Genomic DNA, 18499 nt, shown 5'->3' with positions numbered 1-18499 from the left:
GGACTGACGTTAATTATGCTCGCTGGCTTCTTCAGATAGCTTCAGGCAGTCCACTGAGCCCTCTCCTGGCTCTAGACTAAATATCTAGGATAATAAATTCTTTCCAGTGGGTGGAGGGAGAACAGGTGGTAAGAGGCACCTGTCATCCATGAGCTTCTGGAAGGTAAAGACAGTGACACGTGGAGAAAGTAGACTTTCAAGAGAGCTTATAATCATTTACCCCATTATTGTACGATGGCGGGAGTGTGGAATATGGAAGACACCTTCTGGAGTGTGGGCATTCCCATGGTAGGGAACACCGTGTGTACTTCGGGAAACCCTGCAGACCCCAAGGAAGGAGCTGCTTTTGATGAACACCGCTGGACTGATTTCTGTACGCCTCATGACCGTAATCCTTGTGGGGAAGGGACAGAGCATATTTACCTTTGTGCCCCCAATGCCTAACAGAGGCCTGGCACATAGTAGGTATGCGGCCTGTCTTCAGTGAACCAATTCCAGAGTACCCACGAGCCCCCCATTGGCATTCTATGCTGGCTCCGTTCTTTTTTTTTTTTTTGAGTAGTTTTTTTTTTTTCTAATAGTTTATTGTCAAATTAGTTTCCACATAACACCCAGTGCTCATCCCCACAAGTGCCCTCCTCCTTGCCCATCCCCCCTCCCCCTCACATCCATCAGTCCTCAGTTTTTGGCATCATTCAAGAGTCTCTCATGGTTTGCTTCTCTCCCTTTCCCCTACCATTTCCCCCCTTCTTCTCCCCCTTGTTCCTCCGTCAAGTTCCTCCTAATCCTCCTATACGTGCAAACATATGGTATTTGTCCTTCTCTGCCTGACTTATTTCGCTCAGCATAACACCCTCAAGGTCCATCCATGTTGCTACACATGGCCAGATTTCATTGTTTCTCATTGCCATGTAGTATTCCATGGTATAGATAAACCACATCTTCTTGATCCATTCATCTGTTGATGGACACTTAGGCTCTTTCCATGTTTTAGCTATTGTGGAGAGTGCTGCTATGAACATTGGGGTACATGTGCTCCTATGCCTCAGCATTTCTGTATCCCTTGGGTAAATTCCTAGCAGTGCTATTGCTGGGTCATAGGGGAGTTCTATTGTTAGTTTCCTGAGGAACCTCCACACTGTTTTCCAGAGGGGCTGTACCAGTTTACATTCCCACCAACAGTGTAGGAGGGTGCCCGTTTCTCCACATCCTCGCCAGCATCTAGAGTTCTCTGATTTGCTCATTTTAGCCACTCTGACTGGCGTGAGGTGGTATCTCAGTGTGGTTTTGATTTGTATTTCCCTGATGAGGAGGGATGCTGAGCATCGTTTCATGTGTCTGTTGGCCATCTGGATGTCCTCTTTGGAGAAGTGTCTGTTCATGTCTTCTGCCCATTTCTTCACTGGGTTGTTTGTTTTTCGGGCGTGTAGTTTGGTGAGTTCCTTATAGATTCTGGATATTAACCCTTTATCTGATATGTCATTTGCAACTATCTTTTCCCATTCCGTTGGTTGCCTATTAATTTTCTGGGTTGTTTCCTTGGCTGTGCAGAAGCTTTTAATCTTGATGAGGTCCCAACAGTTTATTTTTGCTCTTGATTCCCTTGCTTTTGGGGATGTGTCAAGTAAGAAGTTGCTGCGGTGGAGGTCAAGGAGGTTGTTTCCTGCTTTCTCCTCTAGGGTGTTGATAGTTTCCTGTCTCACGTTCAGGTCCTTTATCCATTTTGAGTTGATTTTTGTGCATGGTGTGAGAAAATGATCTAGTTTCATTCTTCTGCATGTTGCTGTCCAGTTCTCCCAACACCATCTGTTAAAAAGGCTGTCTTTTTTCCATTGGATATTCTTTCCTGCTTTGTCAAAGATCAGTTGGCTGTATACTTTTGGGTCCACTTCTGAGTTCTCAATTCTGTTCCATTGGTCTATGTGTCTGTTTTTGTGCCAATACCATACTGTCTTGAGGATGACAGCTTTGTAGTAGAGGCTGAAGTCTGGGATGGTGATACCTCCCGTTTTGGTTTTATTTTTCAGTATTACTTTGGCTATTCGGGGTCTTTTGTGGTTCCATACAAATTTTTGGATAGTTTGTTCTAGTTTTGAGAAGTATGCTGGTGCAATTTTGATTGGAATTGCATTGAATGTGTAGAGTGCTTTAGGTAGTAATGACATCTTAACTATATTTATTCTTCCTATCCATGAGCATGGAATGTTTTTCCATTTATTTGTGTCTTCTTCAATTTCCTTCATAAGTTTTCTGTAGTTTTCATCATACAGATCTCTTGTATCCTTGGTTAGGTTTATTCCGAGGTATTTTATGGTTTTTTGTGCAATTGTGAATGGGATCAGTTTCTTGATTTCTCTTTCTGTTGCTTCATTGTTGGTGTATAAAAATGCAACCGATTTCTGTACGTTGATTTTGTACCCTGCAACTTTGCTGAATTCTTGGATCAGTTCTAGTAGGCTTCTGGTGGAGTCTGTTGGGTTTTCTATGTAGAGTATCATGTCATCTGCGAAGAGTGAAAGTTTGACTTGCTCTTTGCCAATTCTGATGCCTTTGATTTCCTTTTGTTGTCTGATGGCTGATGCTAGGACTTATGCTGGCTCCATTCTTATCATGAACTTCATTCTGAGAAGGGCATCATATGAAAAGAGAAATTCTAGTTTCTACTTAAAAAATTTATTTATTTATTTATTTATTTTAATTTAAAAAAATTTTTTTTTTTTTAATTTCTAGGAGAGAGAGAGAGAGAGACAGCGTGAGCAGGGGAGGGTCAGAGAGAGAGGGAGTCACAGACTCTGAAACAGGCTCCAGGCTCTGAGCTGGCAGTCAGCACAGAGCCCGACGCAGGGCTCGAACCCATGAACCGTGAGATCATGACCTAAGTGAAAGTTGGACGCTTAACCGACTAAGCCACCCAGGCGCCCCTAAAAAATTTTTTTTAATGTTTATTTTTGAGAGACATAACGCAAGCAGGGGAGGGGCAGAGAGAGGGAAACACAGAATCCAAAGCAGGCTCCAGGCTCTGAGCTGTCAGCACAGAGCCTGACGTGGGGCTCAAACCCACGAACCCCAAGATCGTGACCTGAGCCCAAGTCGGACGCTTAACTGACTGAGCTACCTGGGGCCCCCTCTCTTTTCTACTTGTAGTGTTTCACTATGCTCTCTATAAAATGGGAGCATTTAAACAGAGAAGGAGCAGTTATGGTCCTTCCCACTATGGCTCCAATTCATTCCCCTGCTTTGCCTGAATTACTTCGGCTTTAGGGTATTGAACCTTTTCTCTGCTGGATTATGTTTTCCCCAACAGCGGACTAGTTGTTAGAAATGTGTGTCATGCAGTTCTTTGCTGGCCACTCAAAGCTGGTATTTGATGATCTCTGTAGTATTTCACGGCTCAGGTGATGAGGAGAGCCGCAGAACCAGAGCCAGTGTCCCCAATAGGCACAGTGGACACAGGGCCTGGGCCTACCAGTACTTTTAGGGTCCCCAGAAAGGTTTTAATTTCTTTTAAAATCAGAGGGGGAAAAAAGTTAACTTTTATGATTTCAAAATTTTTATTTGTTTTCATTCAACACAGTCCTAAAATTTTTTTCAAGTTTATTTATTTATTTTGAGAGAGAGAGCATGAGCAGGGGAAGGGCAGAGAGAAAAAGAGACAAAATCCCAAGCACGCACCATGCAGTCAGTGCAGAGCCCAGCTTGAACTCACAAACTGTGAGATCCTGACGTGAGCCAAGATCAAGAGTCAGATGCCTAACCGAATGCGCCACCCAGGTGCCCCATAAAATACAATTTTTAATATTATCCTAAGGAGGAAAGGGCCACAAAGGTAAAGGCACCTGGGGGTCAGGAAGACACAACACAGCCCCGCACAGACCACACACAAAAATAGCAGTCTGGTGACATGGGGGCGGTGGTGACATCTTGTCCTCGTGGAGGGAAGAATAGGATTTCTCTCTTTCCCCTTGCAGTTCACAGGCATGAACCGGCAGGATGCGTTTGTAGCCTTGACTCAGAAAGCCCGGAGGAAGGGAGTCGGCGGAGAGGTGACAAGTAACAAACTGAAGGACTGGCTGATTTCGCGACAGCGGTACTGGGGCACGCCCATCCCCGTGGTCCACTGCCCGGCCTGTGGCCCCGTGCCAGTGCCGCTGCAGGATTTGCCCGTGACCTTGCCCCACATCACGTCTTTTACCGGCAAGGGAGGCTCCCCACTGGCCGCGGCTTCGGACTGGGTGAACTGCGCCTGCCCGAGGTAAGGAGCCCCCAGCCCTGGCGCCGGGCGTGAGCCCAGCAGGAGTTTCACACCCTCTGCTCCCTTTTTCTGGCGCTTCCACCGGACTGGAAAGAAGATGCTCGGTCTTTCAAGACGTTTGAGAGAAGGGGCTGGGACCTGAGGCCTAGCCGCTGGGATGAGCACCCTCTCCTCTCCTCTTCGAGCCAGCAGACGTAGCCGTGTCCGTTCACATCTCTCCCAGAAACACCTGACCCAGTGGATGGAAAGCCGCACGTGTTCACGCGTAGCTGTGTGTAACTACTGCCACTGCCGTCCATTCCATATTCCAGAGGGCGTCTTGGAGATGAGAGACGATGGTTTCTCTTCTCTGCCTTGGTTTTCCCACCTAGTGGCTTGATGACGGTGAAAATTTTCCCATAAGCAGCAGAGTGGTAGCCACGAGAGTGTGTACACTCAGGGGTTTTGCTCTTTAATATACTGAAACACCTCCTTATTTTGGAAGTAGGATTGTTTTATTGTTAGTTCGCTGGCCTATCTCATATGTGCTTTTCGTGATACCAGACCAGCTGATTAAACCACGTAAGTGACCAGTCCTGGCTCTGCATCTTCCTACTTTATGGAGAAGCCATTTTTTTCTGCCTTATCGATCATGATGAGGATGTTAAAATAATTTAGTCTTCTGCCAGTCCAGAGCTAGGTACCAGGTTAGGAATTAGGGAACCATAGTGCAATTGCAAGGCCCAAGCTGGGGAGTTAGACGGTAATGGATTCAAGTCCTGGCCCTGCTGGCTGACTAGCTCTATGGCCTGGGGAAAGTACTGAACCTCTCTGAGCTTTGATTTTCTTATCAGAAACTAACCACCCTTGAAGGGCTGCTCAGGAGACTGAATTAACACAAGTAATCCTGCACAATGACCCTACCAGCTGGTACATGGAAGTGTTACCCCTGTCCTCTCAGGTCCTCCCTCAAGTGGTTTTAGGATAAGGCTTGTGGGCAGGAACATAGGGAGCTCTGGGTCTTTCTGGGGGAAAAACGTGGGCTCCAGGAGAAGCTAGCACACCCTCTGTATTGATAAGCAGGGACAGAAGGGCTTCTCTGCCAGAGACATTGGTGGCCTTCGCACCAGCTGCGGCAGCCCAGGGCCCTGCGGGTGGGGAGAAGGTTTCCTACCCTGGCTGTGGATTCCGGGAGGGCAGAGCCCAGGCCTCAGTATTGGTCAGGGCTCCCTGGACGGTTCTAATGAGCATCCAGGGCTGACAGTCACGGAATCAGCATGTCCGATCAGGGAGGCACAGTGGTAAGGACCACAGGTGTGGAGTCCTTACTCTTGGGCAGATTGCTTAACCCCTCTGGACTTCAGTTACTCATCTGCAGAATTGGGACATGAGTGGTATCTGCCTTGTAATCCCCACGCTTCCTGGGATTAAGTGAGAGAATGTCTGGGAAGCGTTTGGCTCATTGCCTGCTACCCCGTTAGTACCGCTGGAGCTCATAATGGTAATATCATTGGCACTGTCACCATCACCTGTCCCTCCCACTTAGCAAGTAGCCTGTGCTGCATAATCAGCTTTTGGTGTTGGTAATAAAATATGTTGGTGTCCTCCAGTCCCCCATGACCGCTAAAAAGAAAGTCATCCTGGCAGGTTGTAGCCAGTCACGACTCCTTTGATCACTTGAGCCCTGCATTTTCTTCCTGACTTATACACCTGTACTAACAGTGTGGGAGAAGAAGGAACTTTTGTCTTGTAATTATTTCCCCACATAGTGTCTATGTTCTGGTTGGTTGCTTTCCAACTAAAAAGGCCTGGCTTTAGTTTTGAGATGTGCTGTTGAGCTCAGTGTCTCACAGTAGCCCGGGCAGTAGGAAACAGGGTTCCCTCAGGGGTCTCTCCCCTAAACATCCGCCCCCAGGGCCCACCGCTGTCCCCAGAGGGAGGCCCCTGTGAGTCCCAGAGCCCCTCCAGATCTGGGGCTCCTGTCTCTCTGCTCAGCCACTTCTATTTAATAAGCAGAAGCTTGGCGGGAAGGGGGTGGCGGCTGTCTCCTTCAGTACAATTTGTAAAGCCAGTCTGAACTGCTTCACAGATGCAAGATCTAAAGTCAAGCCTTCTTTTATTTTTAAATTAAAAGCAGACTTATTCCCTTGCATGTGAAATTAGCAAAAGATTCATCAGATGCTCTTAGGGCTCCTCATGTCCCTCCTGAAAATCTCCAAGAGCCCCCAAGGACTCTGACTGCCAAAAGGGCAGCATTTCAAAGGGTGGCTGGTCCTACATCCATCCTCAAAAGGCAGAGCCTGGAGTCAGAACTGTGTTCTCCACAAAGGGCCCCTGTTTGCAGCTCGTGATAACTGGCGTGACCCACCCACTGCTGACCCAGGCCTGGAGGAGTCGGCGGGGGCAGGGGCTGAGACCCTCCTACGCTAGGCTTGACTAAGGACACCCTCTCTTGGGTTCCTGCAAGTTGCCGGTCTTTTGCACCTGGCTTGTATGGTCCCGTGGGCCCATCACACTGGGCATGGGTTTCAGAACTGGTTCAGGCATTGGGCCTTTGTGGAGCCTTAATCCTCCCCAGGCATCCCCATCCCGAGGATCGCTTTGTCTTTTCAGCCTGTCACACACCAAGGATCTCACTTCATTTGCTTTCTTGAACAGTAGGGCAGTCTTCACCCTTCTGTATCCCATCCTTTGGCAGGGGCGTGTTGGAAGGGAGCTTCTGATTTGTGGTGTTTGCCAATTTCTGTAGTGTACTTACTTCCACCAAGGGCTGGGTTTAGGCTACTGTCTTGACGTTACTTGTCACCGAGTCGGGAAGAGGTGTGAACAGTTGATTCTCACAAGCTGGTGTGAAGGGTGGCTCCAGCACGCCACTGCCTTTGGGCCTCCAAGGTGACCTCTCTTCCAAGGATTCGCTTTCTGCCCCTTGCCCTGGTAGAGATAGAGAAGACCCAAGTTATTTCTTCAGCACATCTACATTTGGTTTTCACCTTCTCTTCATAAATCGATTTTCTTCATAAGTATGATAAACTAGGCATTGGCTGAAGGCAATATGGACATGCCAAAAATAGAACTTAACGTGCAAAAGAGACACTCCTGGTTTATCCTCTTAGGTTGCTAGATTTTCTACCAGGTAAAATTCAGACAAGTGGAGAATAAGACTTTTACTTGGTGAAGATTTAAATTTTTATTTGTAGGGGCGCCTGGGTGGCTTGGTCGGTTAGGCGTCCGACTTTCGCTTAGGTCATGATCTCGCGGTTCGTGGGTTCGAGCCCCGCATCGGGCTCTGTGCTGACTGCCAGCTCAGAGCCTGGAGCCTGTTTCAGTCTGTGACTCCCTCTCTCGCTGACCCTCCCCTGCTCACGCTGTCTCTCTCTCTCTACTAGAAATAAATAAAAACATAAAAAAAAAAAAAAATTTTAAATTTTTATTTGTAAATTTCTTTAAAACATCATGTACCGAACAATACAAAAGGAGAGTATTCTCTGAATTACCGATCCATGATGAGGCATTGTTCTTGTGACATTCTAAATTGATACTAACTTATCATAGCGTTCTCAAAAGCCGGTGGAAAAACTGCATTAAAATTTAAAAAGAAACCAACTGATGAACTTCCTTTATTTTTTAGGTGCAAGGGAGCCGCCAAGAGAGAGACGGACACAATGGATACCTTTGTTGATTCTGCTTGGTACTACTTCAGATATACTGACCCGCAGAATGCTCACAGGTAAAGCCTTCCTAAATCCTTTGAGCATGTGTCAGTTTGGGTCTTCCAAGAAGCAGACCCCAAGATGGAATTATATGTGCAAGAGATTTACTGGGGGCAGCACCTGAAAGGTTGGGGGGAAAGGGGAGCAGGAGCTGGTGGGGAGAGCCCTTATGGACCACCGTGCAGGCCCCATGCCCGATAAGGGAGTGAGAGGAAGGGAGGAAGGTTGGGTTGGAAGAGTCTCAGACCACAGTGTAGCTCTGAGAAAGTCTTAGCCAGGCCACCACCAAGAAGCCCTGAGCAAAGGTTATCCAGTAGAAAGTCCCAAGTCTGTTAGTGAGAAATAAGCCCGCTGACCCAATCAAAGGAGGGTCACAGAGACTTGGAGCACCGTGGAACGAGGCTTTAATCAGCATTCAGTGTTCTTGCAAGAGTGGGTGTCTGATGGACAGGCACAGTCGGGGCAGTAACAGCAGACAATTTATCTCCTAGCATGCAAGCCCCTCCCCTGGTCCCTCATTGGCTGAGTACTACAGAGGTTATAGCCTTCCCAGGATGATGCCTATGCCCATGTGAGGCAAAAAGTAGTCTTGATTGGAACAAATGTACTTTCTCTGAGGTGAGATGTAGGGAGAGAGAGTACAGAGAATGTGCAAAAGAAGGCTATCGCGGAGCAGGGGAAATGGCAACCACCATGCTTCAGAGGCCTCCCAGGCTGCTCTTGTCCACAGGAGAACCTTTGCTCTCAAACCCCATAGTCTGCATATCAGAACGCCCCTCTTTTCCTTCAGTGTTCGTAAAAGAATACATTTCCAGTGCAATGGGTGTTCGAGCCCCACATTGGGCTCTGTGCTGACAGCTCGGAGCCTGGAGCCTGCTTTGGATTCTGTGTCTCCCTTTCTCTTTGTGCCTCCCCTGCTCATGCTGTCTGTTCATCTCTCTCAAAAATAAACAAACATTAAAAAAAAAAAAAAAAAAGAATGCCAGGGCCATCTCTCAGAATGCTTCAAAGGAAAACCTTCTTACAGATGATGGAGGCTCTACATCAATGCCAGACCCTTGACTGGCGAAACATGCATCTGAGGCCTTCACAGCCCCCAATCTGGGAATATCCTTTAGCATGTCATTTGCCTCATAAAATGCAGCTGCTAGTTTTAGCACTGGCTTGAGTGCTTACTACGTGGCTTCTGGGGTAAACCATGGGGAAAGAGCTCCCTTCAACCCCACACTCATGCTCAGGAGGAGTCCCACCCTTGACCTCCCTTTCTCTTCTGGCGCGCAGATTGACAGCTGGATTTTTCTGAGGAACCAATATTCACAAAGAATGAAAATTGTTTTGAGTTTTACCAGAATTCTGACATGGTGACTGGAGAAAGCCAGGCTGCAGTAAGATGCAAATGCGGGCGGTTGGCCAGGTTTACCTGCTGAGCTGCAGGCTCTGGCTTGCAGTCTGAGCCAAGCCCATGCTGGGGGCCGAGGGGCGGGGGAATTGCTTTGAGGTTTAGGGAAGAGAATTCACACATTTGAAACCACGGAGTACAAAAGTACAAATTCTCGGAAGGCAGAGGTTTACTTTATTGGATCAGCTCAAGGAAGCACATTACCTTGGGATTAAAAGCCCTCCAGCCAGGGCACCTGGGTGGCCCAGTCAACCGGTTAAGTGCCCGACTTTGGCTCAGGTCATGATCTCACAGCTTGTGGGTTCGAGCCCTGTGTCGATTCTGTGTCTCAGAGCTTGCTTCTGATTCTGTCTCTCTTGTCTCTCTGTCTCTCTCTCTGCCCCACCCCCGCTCCAGCTCTTTCTCTCAAAGATAAATAAATGAGTCCTCAGCCAGCTCTGCTCCCCTCCCACAACACACACGCCTACACACACACACACACACACACACACACACACACACACACACTCATACCTCTACATACTCACAGCCTCCCCTCCAGGGTCCCAGCCAGAAAATAGAGGGGAATGGTATTTTCTTTACTCGCCAGCACCCATTAGGACCAGGGAGTATGAGGAGGCCAGAGGAAGATGTTGGGGCAATTTTGTGATAGTTACCCTAAATATGCTCCTTGCATGCAGGAGACCGTATACAGGCTCTCGCTGGCTATCTGTGTTTTAAGGCAGCTTTTAAAAATAAGATTGAATTCCTATTTTAAAATGTACATGTAGTGTCTACCTGTTCATCTCCTTTGTAAATGCCATATTGCCCCCTGCTGGTAAGAACTCACAAATCTCATTTGCCTTATTGGAATAAAAATTAAAATATAAATCCACGTGTTCAAATATGCATTTTACAGAAATACCTTTTCCACTGAAATACCTTTTCCACTGAAATACCTTCTTTTGCCTCCATGTTTTCCTCTTGTCTTCATTTTATATGAAAATCGGCATTTGTTAAATTGACAGCAGCAACTTCTGCAACAGTTTTTATAAATTTCTTAATTTAACACTGATCTTTTCTTTCCTTTAGTATATAAGTTCTTCTCTTACTATATTTAAAAAATAAAAAGTAAGTCTTTCTCTGACATAATCTGTTTTGGGGCACATGCAGACTACAATGGCTCTGTCTGATTTATTTAATCATGGCAAAGTGGGTTTTTAAAAAACGACCATTTCTCTTTCTCACAGCCCTTTCAGCACCGCGCTGGCAGATTACTGGATGCCCGTGGACCTGTACATTGGAGGGAAGGAACACGCTGTCATGCACTTGTTCTATGCAAGATTCTTCAGCCATTTTTGCCACGATCAAAAAATGGTCAGGCACAGGTGAGCACTTGTCCCTCTTTGCAAAAGAATTTGGTTCCATGAACGACAGCTCCACACAGGTCGCAGTTCTTGCGGAGCAAGGTAAATCTATGTGGCGGATGACTCCTGGGTTTCAAGTATGCCTCAGAGGTCACCCTCAGCCTCAGCCACTTGAAGCGCCATTTCTGTTGCTTCGTCTCACTTCTAGCGTGTGATGTTGCACACTCGCACAGAATCTTGCCCTCAGCTCCTTTGTGTTTAGCGGAGTTAAGTAACCGAGGCTTTTACTTGTGAGGCAGAGAGAAGCGGTTCATAATGGTGTGTGGCTTTTCACAGCGTCTCGTTGGAGGTGGTGTTTATCATCTGGCCACAGTCTGTGTAAGCTCTTTTTCTAAGCCGGACTGAATCCTGCCTTGATAGATCACTCTGGTAAAAGTAGATCATGGATTAAAGCTAGGGAATCACATCATAAATCTGTTGATAAATTTTCTTCCTGTTGGCCTACGACCTATTCCCCATTTGGTCAGCAAAGTGTGTGTGTGCTTTTCTCCCCCATGAAATACATCATATATATGTGTGTGTGTGTGTGTGTGTGTGATATTGTATGTACATTCAGTATATGTATGTATATTGTATAACGTCTTATACAATTCGAAGAATGAAGTGAACATGCCTGTACCCCTTCTCAATTTGAGAAATAGAGTACCCCAGTCCCTTAGAGCACCCAGGGTCCCCTACCCAGTCTTACCATCTCCCTGCCCTGCCCTTCCCCCAGCCAACCCCTATCCTGCCACTTGCATCATTCCTTTTCTTCTCTTCACAAATATATCACCTCTGTACATAGTTTTGAAACAGTGTGTATTGTTTGGTTTTCTTGTGGATGAGCTTTATGTACGTAAAACCATAGTTCATGTATTCCCTCCTGCTTTGCTTGCTCCGCGTTTTTGGGGACCCGTCCACACTGGTGCAGAGCAATGTTGTGGTCCTGTTTCCCGTTGTGCCGTATTCCGTCACGTGGCTGGGATTCCTGGTGCAGAATGCAGTTTCTGTGTCCGCAGCCCCACCAGTGGTTGTTGGAGCCTTTTGTGCAATGCTGAGCCCCACTGCGAGCGTTCTGGTACGTGTTTGCTGACATTCATGTGCCGGCATGTGTGTGGGGTGTGTACCTAAGAGTGGGACTCCTGCCCTGCAGGGTGTACACGTGTCCACCCTCACTGCAGAGCACCCGGCTTGTTTTCCGACTGCCTCCGTGACGTGTGCTCGCGCCAACAGAGGTGAGGCCCCCCACCCCCACCCCCCGCCGGCCGCACGTCTCCATCCTGTCCGCGTTGGCCATGTAATGGGTCAGTGTGTAGGGTACGGACGAAACTGAGAGACACTGCTCACTTAAGCTTAACATGTTATCAATGTGGTTAGGGGGCCGATGTGTGTGCTCTTCCAGTCGCTCCCTGTCTGCGTCCTTCATGCATTTCTGGGTTGTCTTCTATTGATTGTAGGAACTTTGAAAATATTCTGGATGCTAATCCATTTCCAGCTACATGTATTGCAAGTATTTTTTTTCCCAGTTCTGTTTCTCTGATTTTTATGGGTTCTTTTGACAAGCAGAAACTCTGAACTTAATGCCGTAAATTTTAATAATTTTCCCTTTATGGCTGTTGCATTTAGTGCCTCAGTGCCCTCAGTGGACATGTCCCTGCATCTCCTTGTTGATCTTTAGTTGCCCCTCCATCAATGTCACGTTTCCATGCATGTCCACAGGGCCTGTTCATAGGATCTTTATTCTGTCCGTTGGTCTGTTTGCCTTGTGCTGTGCTAGTTATTTATTGGCTTTTTTAAAAATTTTAATTTTACAAGTCTTACTGCCTGGTAAGGGTGGTCCTACTTTGTTCTTTTTCTTTAGGAATAGCTTGGCTGTGATGGGTCTTCGTCCTTCCATATGAATTTCAGATGCAGCCCGTCACATTCCATAAAAATATCTCTTGGGAGTTTAATGGAATTGCACTGAAGGTATATACTTACTGATAGCTTTTCTCACTCTTACTTTTAAAAAAAAATTTTTTTAATGTTTATTTTTGAGAGAAAGAGAGAGAGACAGAGCATGAGTGGGCAAGGGGCAGAGAGAGAGGGAGACACAGAATCTGAAACAGGCTCCCAGCTATGGGCTGTCAGCACAGAGCCCAACGTGGGGCTCGAACCTACGGACCATGAGATCGTGACCTGAGCCGAAGTTGGATGCTTAACCAACTGAGCCAGCCAGGCGCGCCCCCTCTTCCTTTTTATGTCTCTGACCTTAACATCTGAAATATTTCCCCTTTATCTGAGATACACATTTTAGAATATCTTTCATGCTCTTTAATAAAGGTCCATCCATTAGCTCTTATTTAAATGTTGTTTCAGCCTCATTTCTTAATTTACCAGTTCAGTGACACCTTTAAAACAATTGTTTTTTATAGTTTGTCTGGCTTTTCACTTGTTTATCACCAGGACAGTAATTTAGGCTTCCTTGTCTGCCACACAGCCAGGAGCATAATTCCTGGGATTTTTTTTTTCAATTATTGTTGTGTTTTGGTTTTTGTGTCTTTAATTCGGCATCTGTTACACTGGTTTTTTTAAATGTTTATTTATTTGTTTTGAGAGAGAGAGAGCACGCTCATGCGTGCATGGGAGGGCCAGAGAGAGAGAGCATGGGAGGGACAGGGAGAGAGGAAATCCTAAGCTGGCTCCACACTCACTCATTGAGGAGGCAGACGCAGGGCTCGAACTCACAGCCCATGAGATCACAGCCTAAGCTGAAATCAAGAGCCGGACCCTTAACTGACTGAGCCACCAGGCACCCCCTAGACTATTTTTTAATTACAGAGAAGAAAAGGGGGGAAAATCTGATGATCTCTTTGTCCAGATTACCCATGTTAACAACTTAAAAACATAAAATAATAAATGTTTAAAAATGAAAATAAAATAAAAAATGCATGTCTAAGATTAAGATATTTTTTTAAACTGCACAGAAAGTGAACATTGAAATCTCACTCCCTGTAGGCCACCCTCCACCCCTTTCCCTCAGCCTGTGAACAGTTTCTTTTGATTTCTTCCAGAAAAACATTTCGCGTTATCTCCATATTTCTGCCGATAGACTCCTTTTAAAAACATTACATATATTACAGACACGGCTTTGTGCTTTTTCGATTTAATGATATATCCTAGGGATCTTTGGACATCAGCATGTATGAAGCCCCCATCCTTTGCAATTTATGCATAGTATACCATCATATGGATCTACCGTCATTTATGTAATCAGTCACCTATTTTTCTAATTGCTGTTACAAAAGAAAGAAAGAGAGGAAGGGAGGAAGGAAGGAAGAAATAAGGAAGGGAGGGGGGAGGAAAGAAAGGGAGGGAGGGAGGAAGGGAAGAAAGGGAGGAAGGAAGGAAGGAATAAGGAAGGGAGGGAGGGAAGAAGAGAGTCAAGTGACTGTCCATATTCTTGGCTTCTGTTTGAGTTTATATCTGCAGGTCCAAGTCCTGACATGAGAATAGTGAGTCAAAGGATATGTGTTCTTAAATTTTTGATAGATTAAAAAATATATTACTTTAAAAGTCTCAGGGGCGCCTGGGTGGCTCAGTCAGTTAGGCGTCCAACTTCAGCTCAGGTCATGATCTATCATTCTGTGGGTTTGAGCCCCCATCGGGCTCTGTGCTGACAGCTCAGAGCCTGGAGCCTGCTTCAGATTCTGTGTCTCCCTCTCTCTCTGCCCCTCCCCTGCTCATGCTCTGTCTCTGTTTCTCAAAAATAAGTAAACATTAAAAACAAATAAATAAATAAGTATATCAAGTAACACAGACTACAGTCCTGTTTCCACAAAATGAAGCATATTGAGAGTCCCCTCCCTCCACCGCCCCAGACCTGTTCCCCTTCTCTGTGCACACAGATTAAGAGTCTACTGTACAGAAATAATATCTCGTTTATAAATGAAATTAAATACTTAAAATAATTTTCTTCCCATTAGTCCCAGAGCCCTTCACGTGTAAAAGTAAACCGATCACATCAGAAGGGCAATGAACACATTAAAAGCATTAATCCTCAGTTGAAATGTTGTACCTTGAGACTTTTCCTGTTCTGCCTTGAATTTCTTCTCCGTGGAAAGTTCCTTACCTCATCAGCTAAAAATTACCCCTGAGGATAGGAATTGTGTCCTGTTGCTGTGACAGTATCATGGACACTGTACCTTCTCAGCAAGTATTTATTTAAATTGAGTTTAAGCCCTTGATATAAACAGATAAACGTTTATGCTTTTCGGGATGCCTGGCTGGTTCCCTGGGCAGAGCGTACAACTCTTGATCTCAGGGCCGTGAGTTCAAGCCCCATGTTAGGCATGAAGCCTACTTTAAAAAAAATGAAAAGGAAGAAGTTTATGTTTTCACAAGGAGGTGTTCTCCTTGGGATAGAGAGAAAACACACTGTGAGAAATGTTTCCTTCTCGTGCAGGTCTAGAAACAAAGACCATAAATGATTTCTGGCTCCAGGACCCATTTCTCCAGCTTCTGAATTTATTTGTAGGAGCAGTGAATGAACCAATGAATGAGTCAATGGCTGACTATTGTAAAATATAAGACAAGGCCTGGCTATTTTTATGACTCCTGTACAGTGGTTTTAAAACTGTATTAAAGAAGGAGCAGGAAAAGTTTGTAGCATTCTGTTGTCATTGTAAAGTACAGTTGGGGGTATGACGTTGTATCTATTGAAATGAATTTCTAACTCAGGAGAGCCTCCAGACACACCTGGCACTTGCTTTACCATCAGCCTTAAGGGACAGCTGTCTGGTGTATGGCGAAATGTATCTGTGCAGTATTTTGTGCGCATTTAAAAAAATTCTTTACAAGGGGTGCCTGGGTGGCTTCATCCTGTTAAGCGCCCGACTTTCTTTCCTGTCTCCGTGCCCCTCTTCCACTTGCTTGCACACAGGTGCTCACTCTCGAAGTAAATAAAAATTTTAAGAAATAAAAAAAATAAAATAAAAATTCTTTATAAGATAGTAAGATTCTCTTCCATGCCCTCCCACTCCCCAAAAAAGAGAGATTTATTTTTGTACTCAAAATCTGACCTTGAAGAAGGTGCAGGAATTTCCTTTTATCTTTGTGTCTCAGCACAATTGTTAGTGTCGCTTCTGTAAAATCACATCAGGGCAAGGACAGCCTCTGAAATCGGTCTCTGAGCGTATCCTTTTCATCAGCGGTGTCTGGGTAAACCCATCTGCCACAGATGAATTGAGGTCACCCACCTTCTGTGGTAATTCAGGACTCTCCAGTCAGAGCGTTTGAAGGCCTCCAAACAACGTTTTCCAGCTGGCCTAGGAGGAACCACTGTGTATTTATGTCTCTATTTATTAGCTGGTTTTGCTGGTATGTGTCTCCATCAAAACTTTACGTCTATTTCTGTATTACTCTTGGATACTGTTTGGTTAGCATTGTCCTTCCAGAAGAGATTTGAGGCTACCACTACTCCCTGTTGTTCGCATTTCTCTGCCTCTTGGCCACCGTCTGAGGCAGTTATCTCTAGGAGCGCCTGGCTGGCTCAGCCTGTGGAGCATGCGACTCTTGATCTAAGGGTCGTGAGTTCGAGCCCCATATTGGATGTAAAGATTACTTTCAAAATACAGTCTTTAAACATAAACAAATGAATGAATGAATAAATGAATGTGGTAGCTGTAACCTGGGAGCCTGAGGCCTCTGTCCCGTGTCCATGTGGGCCACTACTTCGCATGTGGACAAGTAACCTGTTTGGTTCTTGGGGGCCTCATATGCAAGAAATTCCATCGCCTCTGAGCCCTGAATTCACTCTAATTCTGGTTACATTTCGTCAGCTTTACCGCAAAGGTTTATGTGGTTCTAATACTCTTTCCCCATTCCTAAGTGAGTCCTGGCCCTCGTTCACACGTGCATGTTTAGGTCTGTACTCTGAGCTCTTCACGGGCCTCTTTACCATCTCCCGGACGCTGGCCTCTGGGCTGGGTCTGCCCCCACACGGGACACCACATGTGCCGTTGTGCGTCAGAAATGCCAGGTCACTGATCAAGCCAGAATTGACGACCAGGAGATTTGCAAAAGAAGATACACGAATGATGAGGCAGCGTACTGTCAAATGCTTCCCTCGCTGGTAGTCAGAGAAATACAGCGAAATAGCAATGAGGCACCATTTCCCGGGTAGCACAGAGGCCGGGGTGGGTGACGGTGTCTCCTGCACCGCGGGGAAGCAGCTTGGAGCGAGCTTTATGAAAGGCAGTTTGACAGTAGACGGTGAGAGCCTGAAAAAAACGTTCACGCTTTTAGACACACTCATGGCACTTCTAGAAATCTAGCCCAAGGGAATAATCAGAAATGCAGACTTATGCACCCAACCAACTATACACGTTATTTCCAATAGCTAATCGTTTGGATATGACCTAATGACCCTCCCCCATTCTGAGAAGCAGCGAATAAAGTCTAGCCCATCTATGTGAAAGACACCCCCACCCTGTACAACTCTTTAAAATTATATTACACAGCACGTTTAATAACATGGAGAAATGCATCTGAAGTACCTAGAACTGAAAAAAAAGCAAGATACAGAATTCTAGATGCAATTTGGCTATACCTCTGTCTTTAAATGTATAGATGCATTTATAAGAGAAAAGCCTAGAAAAAATTGTGCCAACGTGTTCGCACCAGTTTTCTCTGGAAGATGAACTTATTATTTTATTACTTTTTAAGGTACTCCTGCTTTTTTTCCAGATTTTTTACACTGGCCACGTACTTTTATAATAGGAAAAAAAACAAAACTCGTTTACAGCCTACATTCAGAAGCAGGGAAGTACACGGAGCCTCCCAGCTCAATCCTTGGGGGGTGGGGGGCATGGGTCGTGGCCCGACATTCCTGGGACAGTCCTCACGCTGTGGTGAGGACTCATCCAGCCCAGCCCCGAACTGCTAGAACAAAGCCCTTGGTGAGGGACAGCGGTGGACCCCAGGGGTCCTGCCCGTTTTTGTCGTTGCTCTTTCCTGCGACTCTGGGGAGATACCACCTGTCCCGAAGTGACATTCTCCCTGTGGTTTGCTGTCATCCAAGAACGCTGGCCTGCTGACCACTGAGGGCGCCACAGGCTCCAGCGCCCCGAGCTTCACCTGTCTCTCTGGTCACACCAGAAACAGGCTTTGGGGGGGAAGGAAGGGAAGAGGGACTCAGCATATTAATAAGGGCTCCTTTCATGCTACTGGATGGTTGCTAAGAAATGGAAATGGTAGTATTATTTTAATGTTTATTTATTTTTGAGAGAGAGAGAGAGTACAGGCAGGGGAGGGGCAGGGAGAGGGGGACAGAGGATCTGAAGCAGGCTCCACGCTGATAGGGAGCCTGATGCAGGGGGAGATCATGTGTCACCTTAGCCGAAATCAGATGCTTAACTGACTAAGCCTCCCAGGCGCCCCTAGAAATGCTAATATTTTAGGAATGAGCTATGGCTTAATACTCAGACACCGGCTAATTATGTGATTCTTTTTTTTTTTTTTTTTTTTTACAAATAGTTTATTGTCAAATTAGTTTCCACATAACACCCAGTGCTCATCCCCACAAGTGCCCTCCTCCATGCCCATCCCCCCCTCCCCCCCACATCCATCAGTCCTCAGTTTTTGTCAGCATTCAAGAGTCTCTCATGGTTTGCCTCTCTCCCTTTCCCCCACCATTTCCCCCCTTCTTCTCCCGATTGGTCCTCTGTTAAGTTCCTCCTAGTCCTCCTATACGTGCACACATATGATATTTGTCCTTCTCTGCCTGACTTATTTC

General features: G+C 46.0%; 1 protein-coding gene across 3 annotated transcripts in view; it reads left to right on the top strand.

Moving 5' to 3' along the window:
- Positions 1-18499, top strand: part of LARS2 (leucyl-tRNA synthetase 2, mitochondrial) — a 235356-nt gene that overhangs the window by 186131 nt on the left and 30726 nt on the right. For all 3 annotated transcript variants that reach the window (XM_039228048.1, XM_039228051.1, XM_039228050.1), the window contains 3 exons: positions 3969-4252; positions 7860-7958; positions 10570-10707. In XM_039228048.1, coding sequence (XP_039083979.1) covers positions 3969-4252; positions 7860-7958; positions 10570-10707 — 521 coding nt within the window. The remainder of the gene's footprint in view (positions 1-3968; positions 4253-7859; positions 7959-10569; positions 10708-18499) is intronic.

Source organism: Hyaena hyaena, unplaced genomic scaffold (genome assembly GCF_003009895.1).
Source record: "Hyaena hyaena isolate Hyena2069 unplaced genomic scaffold, ASM300989v1 scaffold_30, whole genome shotgun sequence".
In the NCBI taxonomy this organism is placed as follows: domain Eukaryota; kingdom Metazoa; phylum Chordata; class Mammalia; order Carnivora; family Hyaenidae; genus Hyaena; species Hyaena hyaena.
This window is presented reverse-complemented; position numbering and strand designations above follow the sequence as displayed.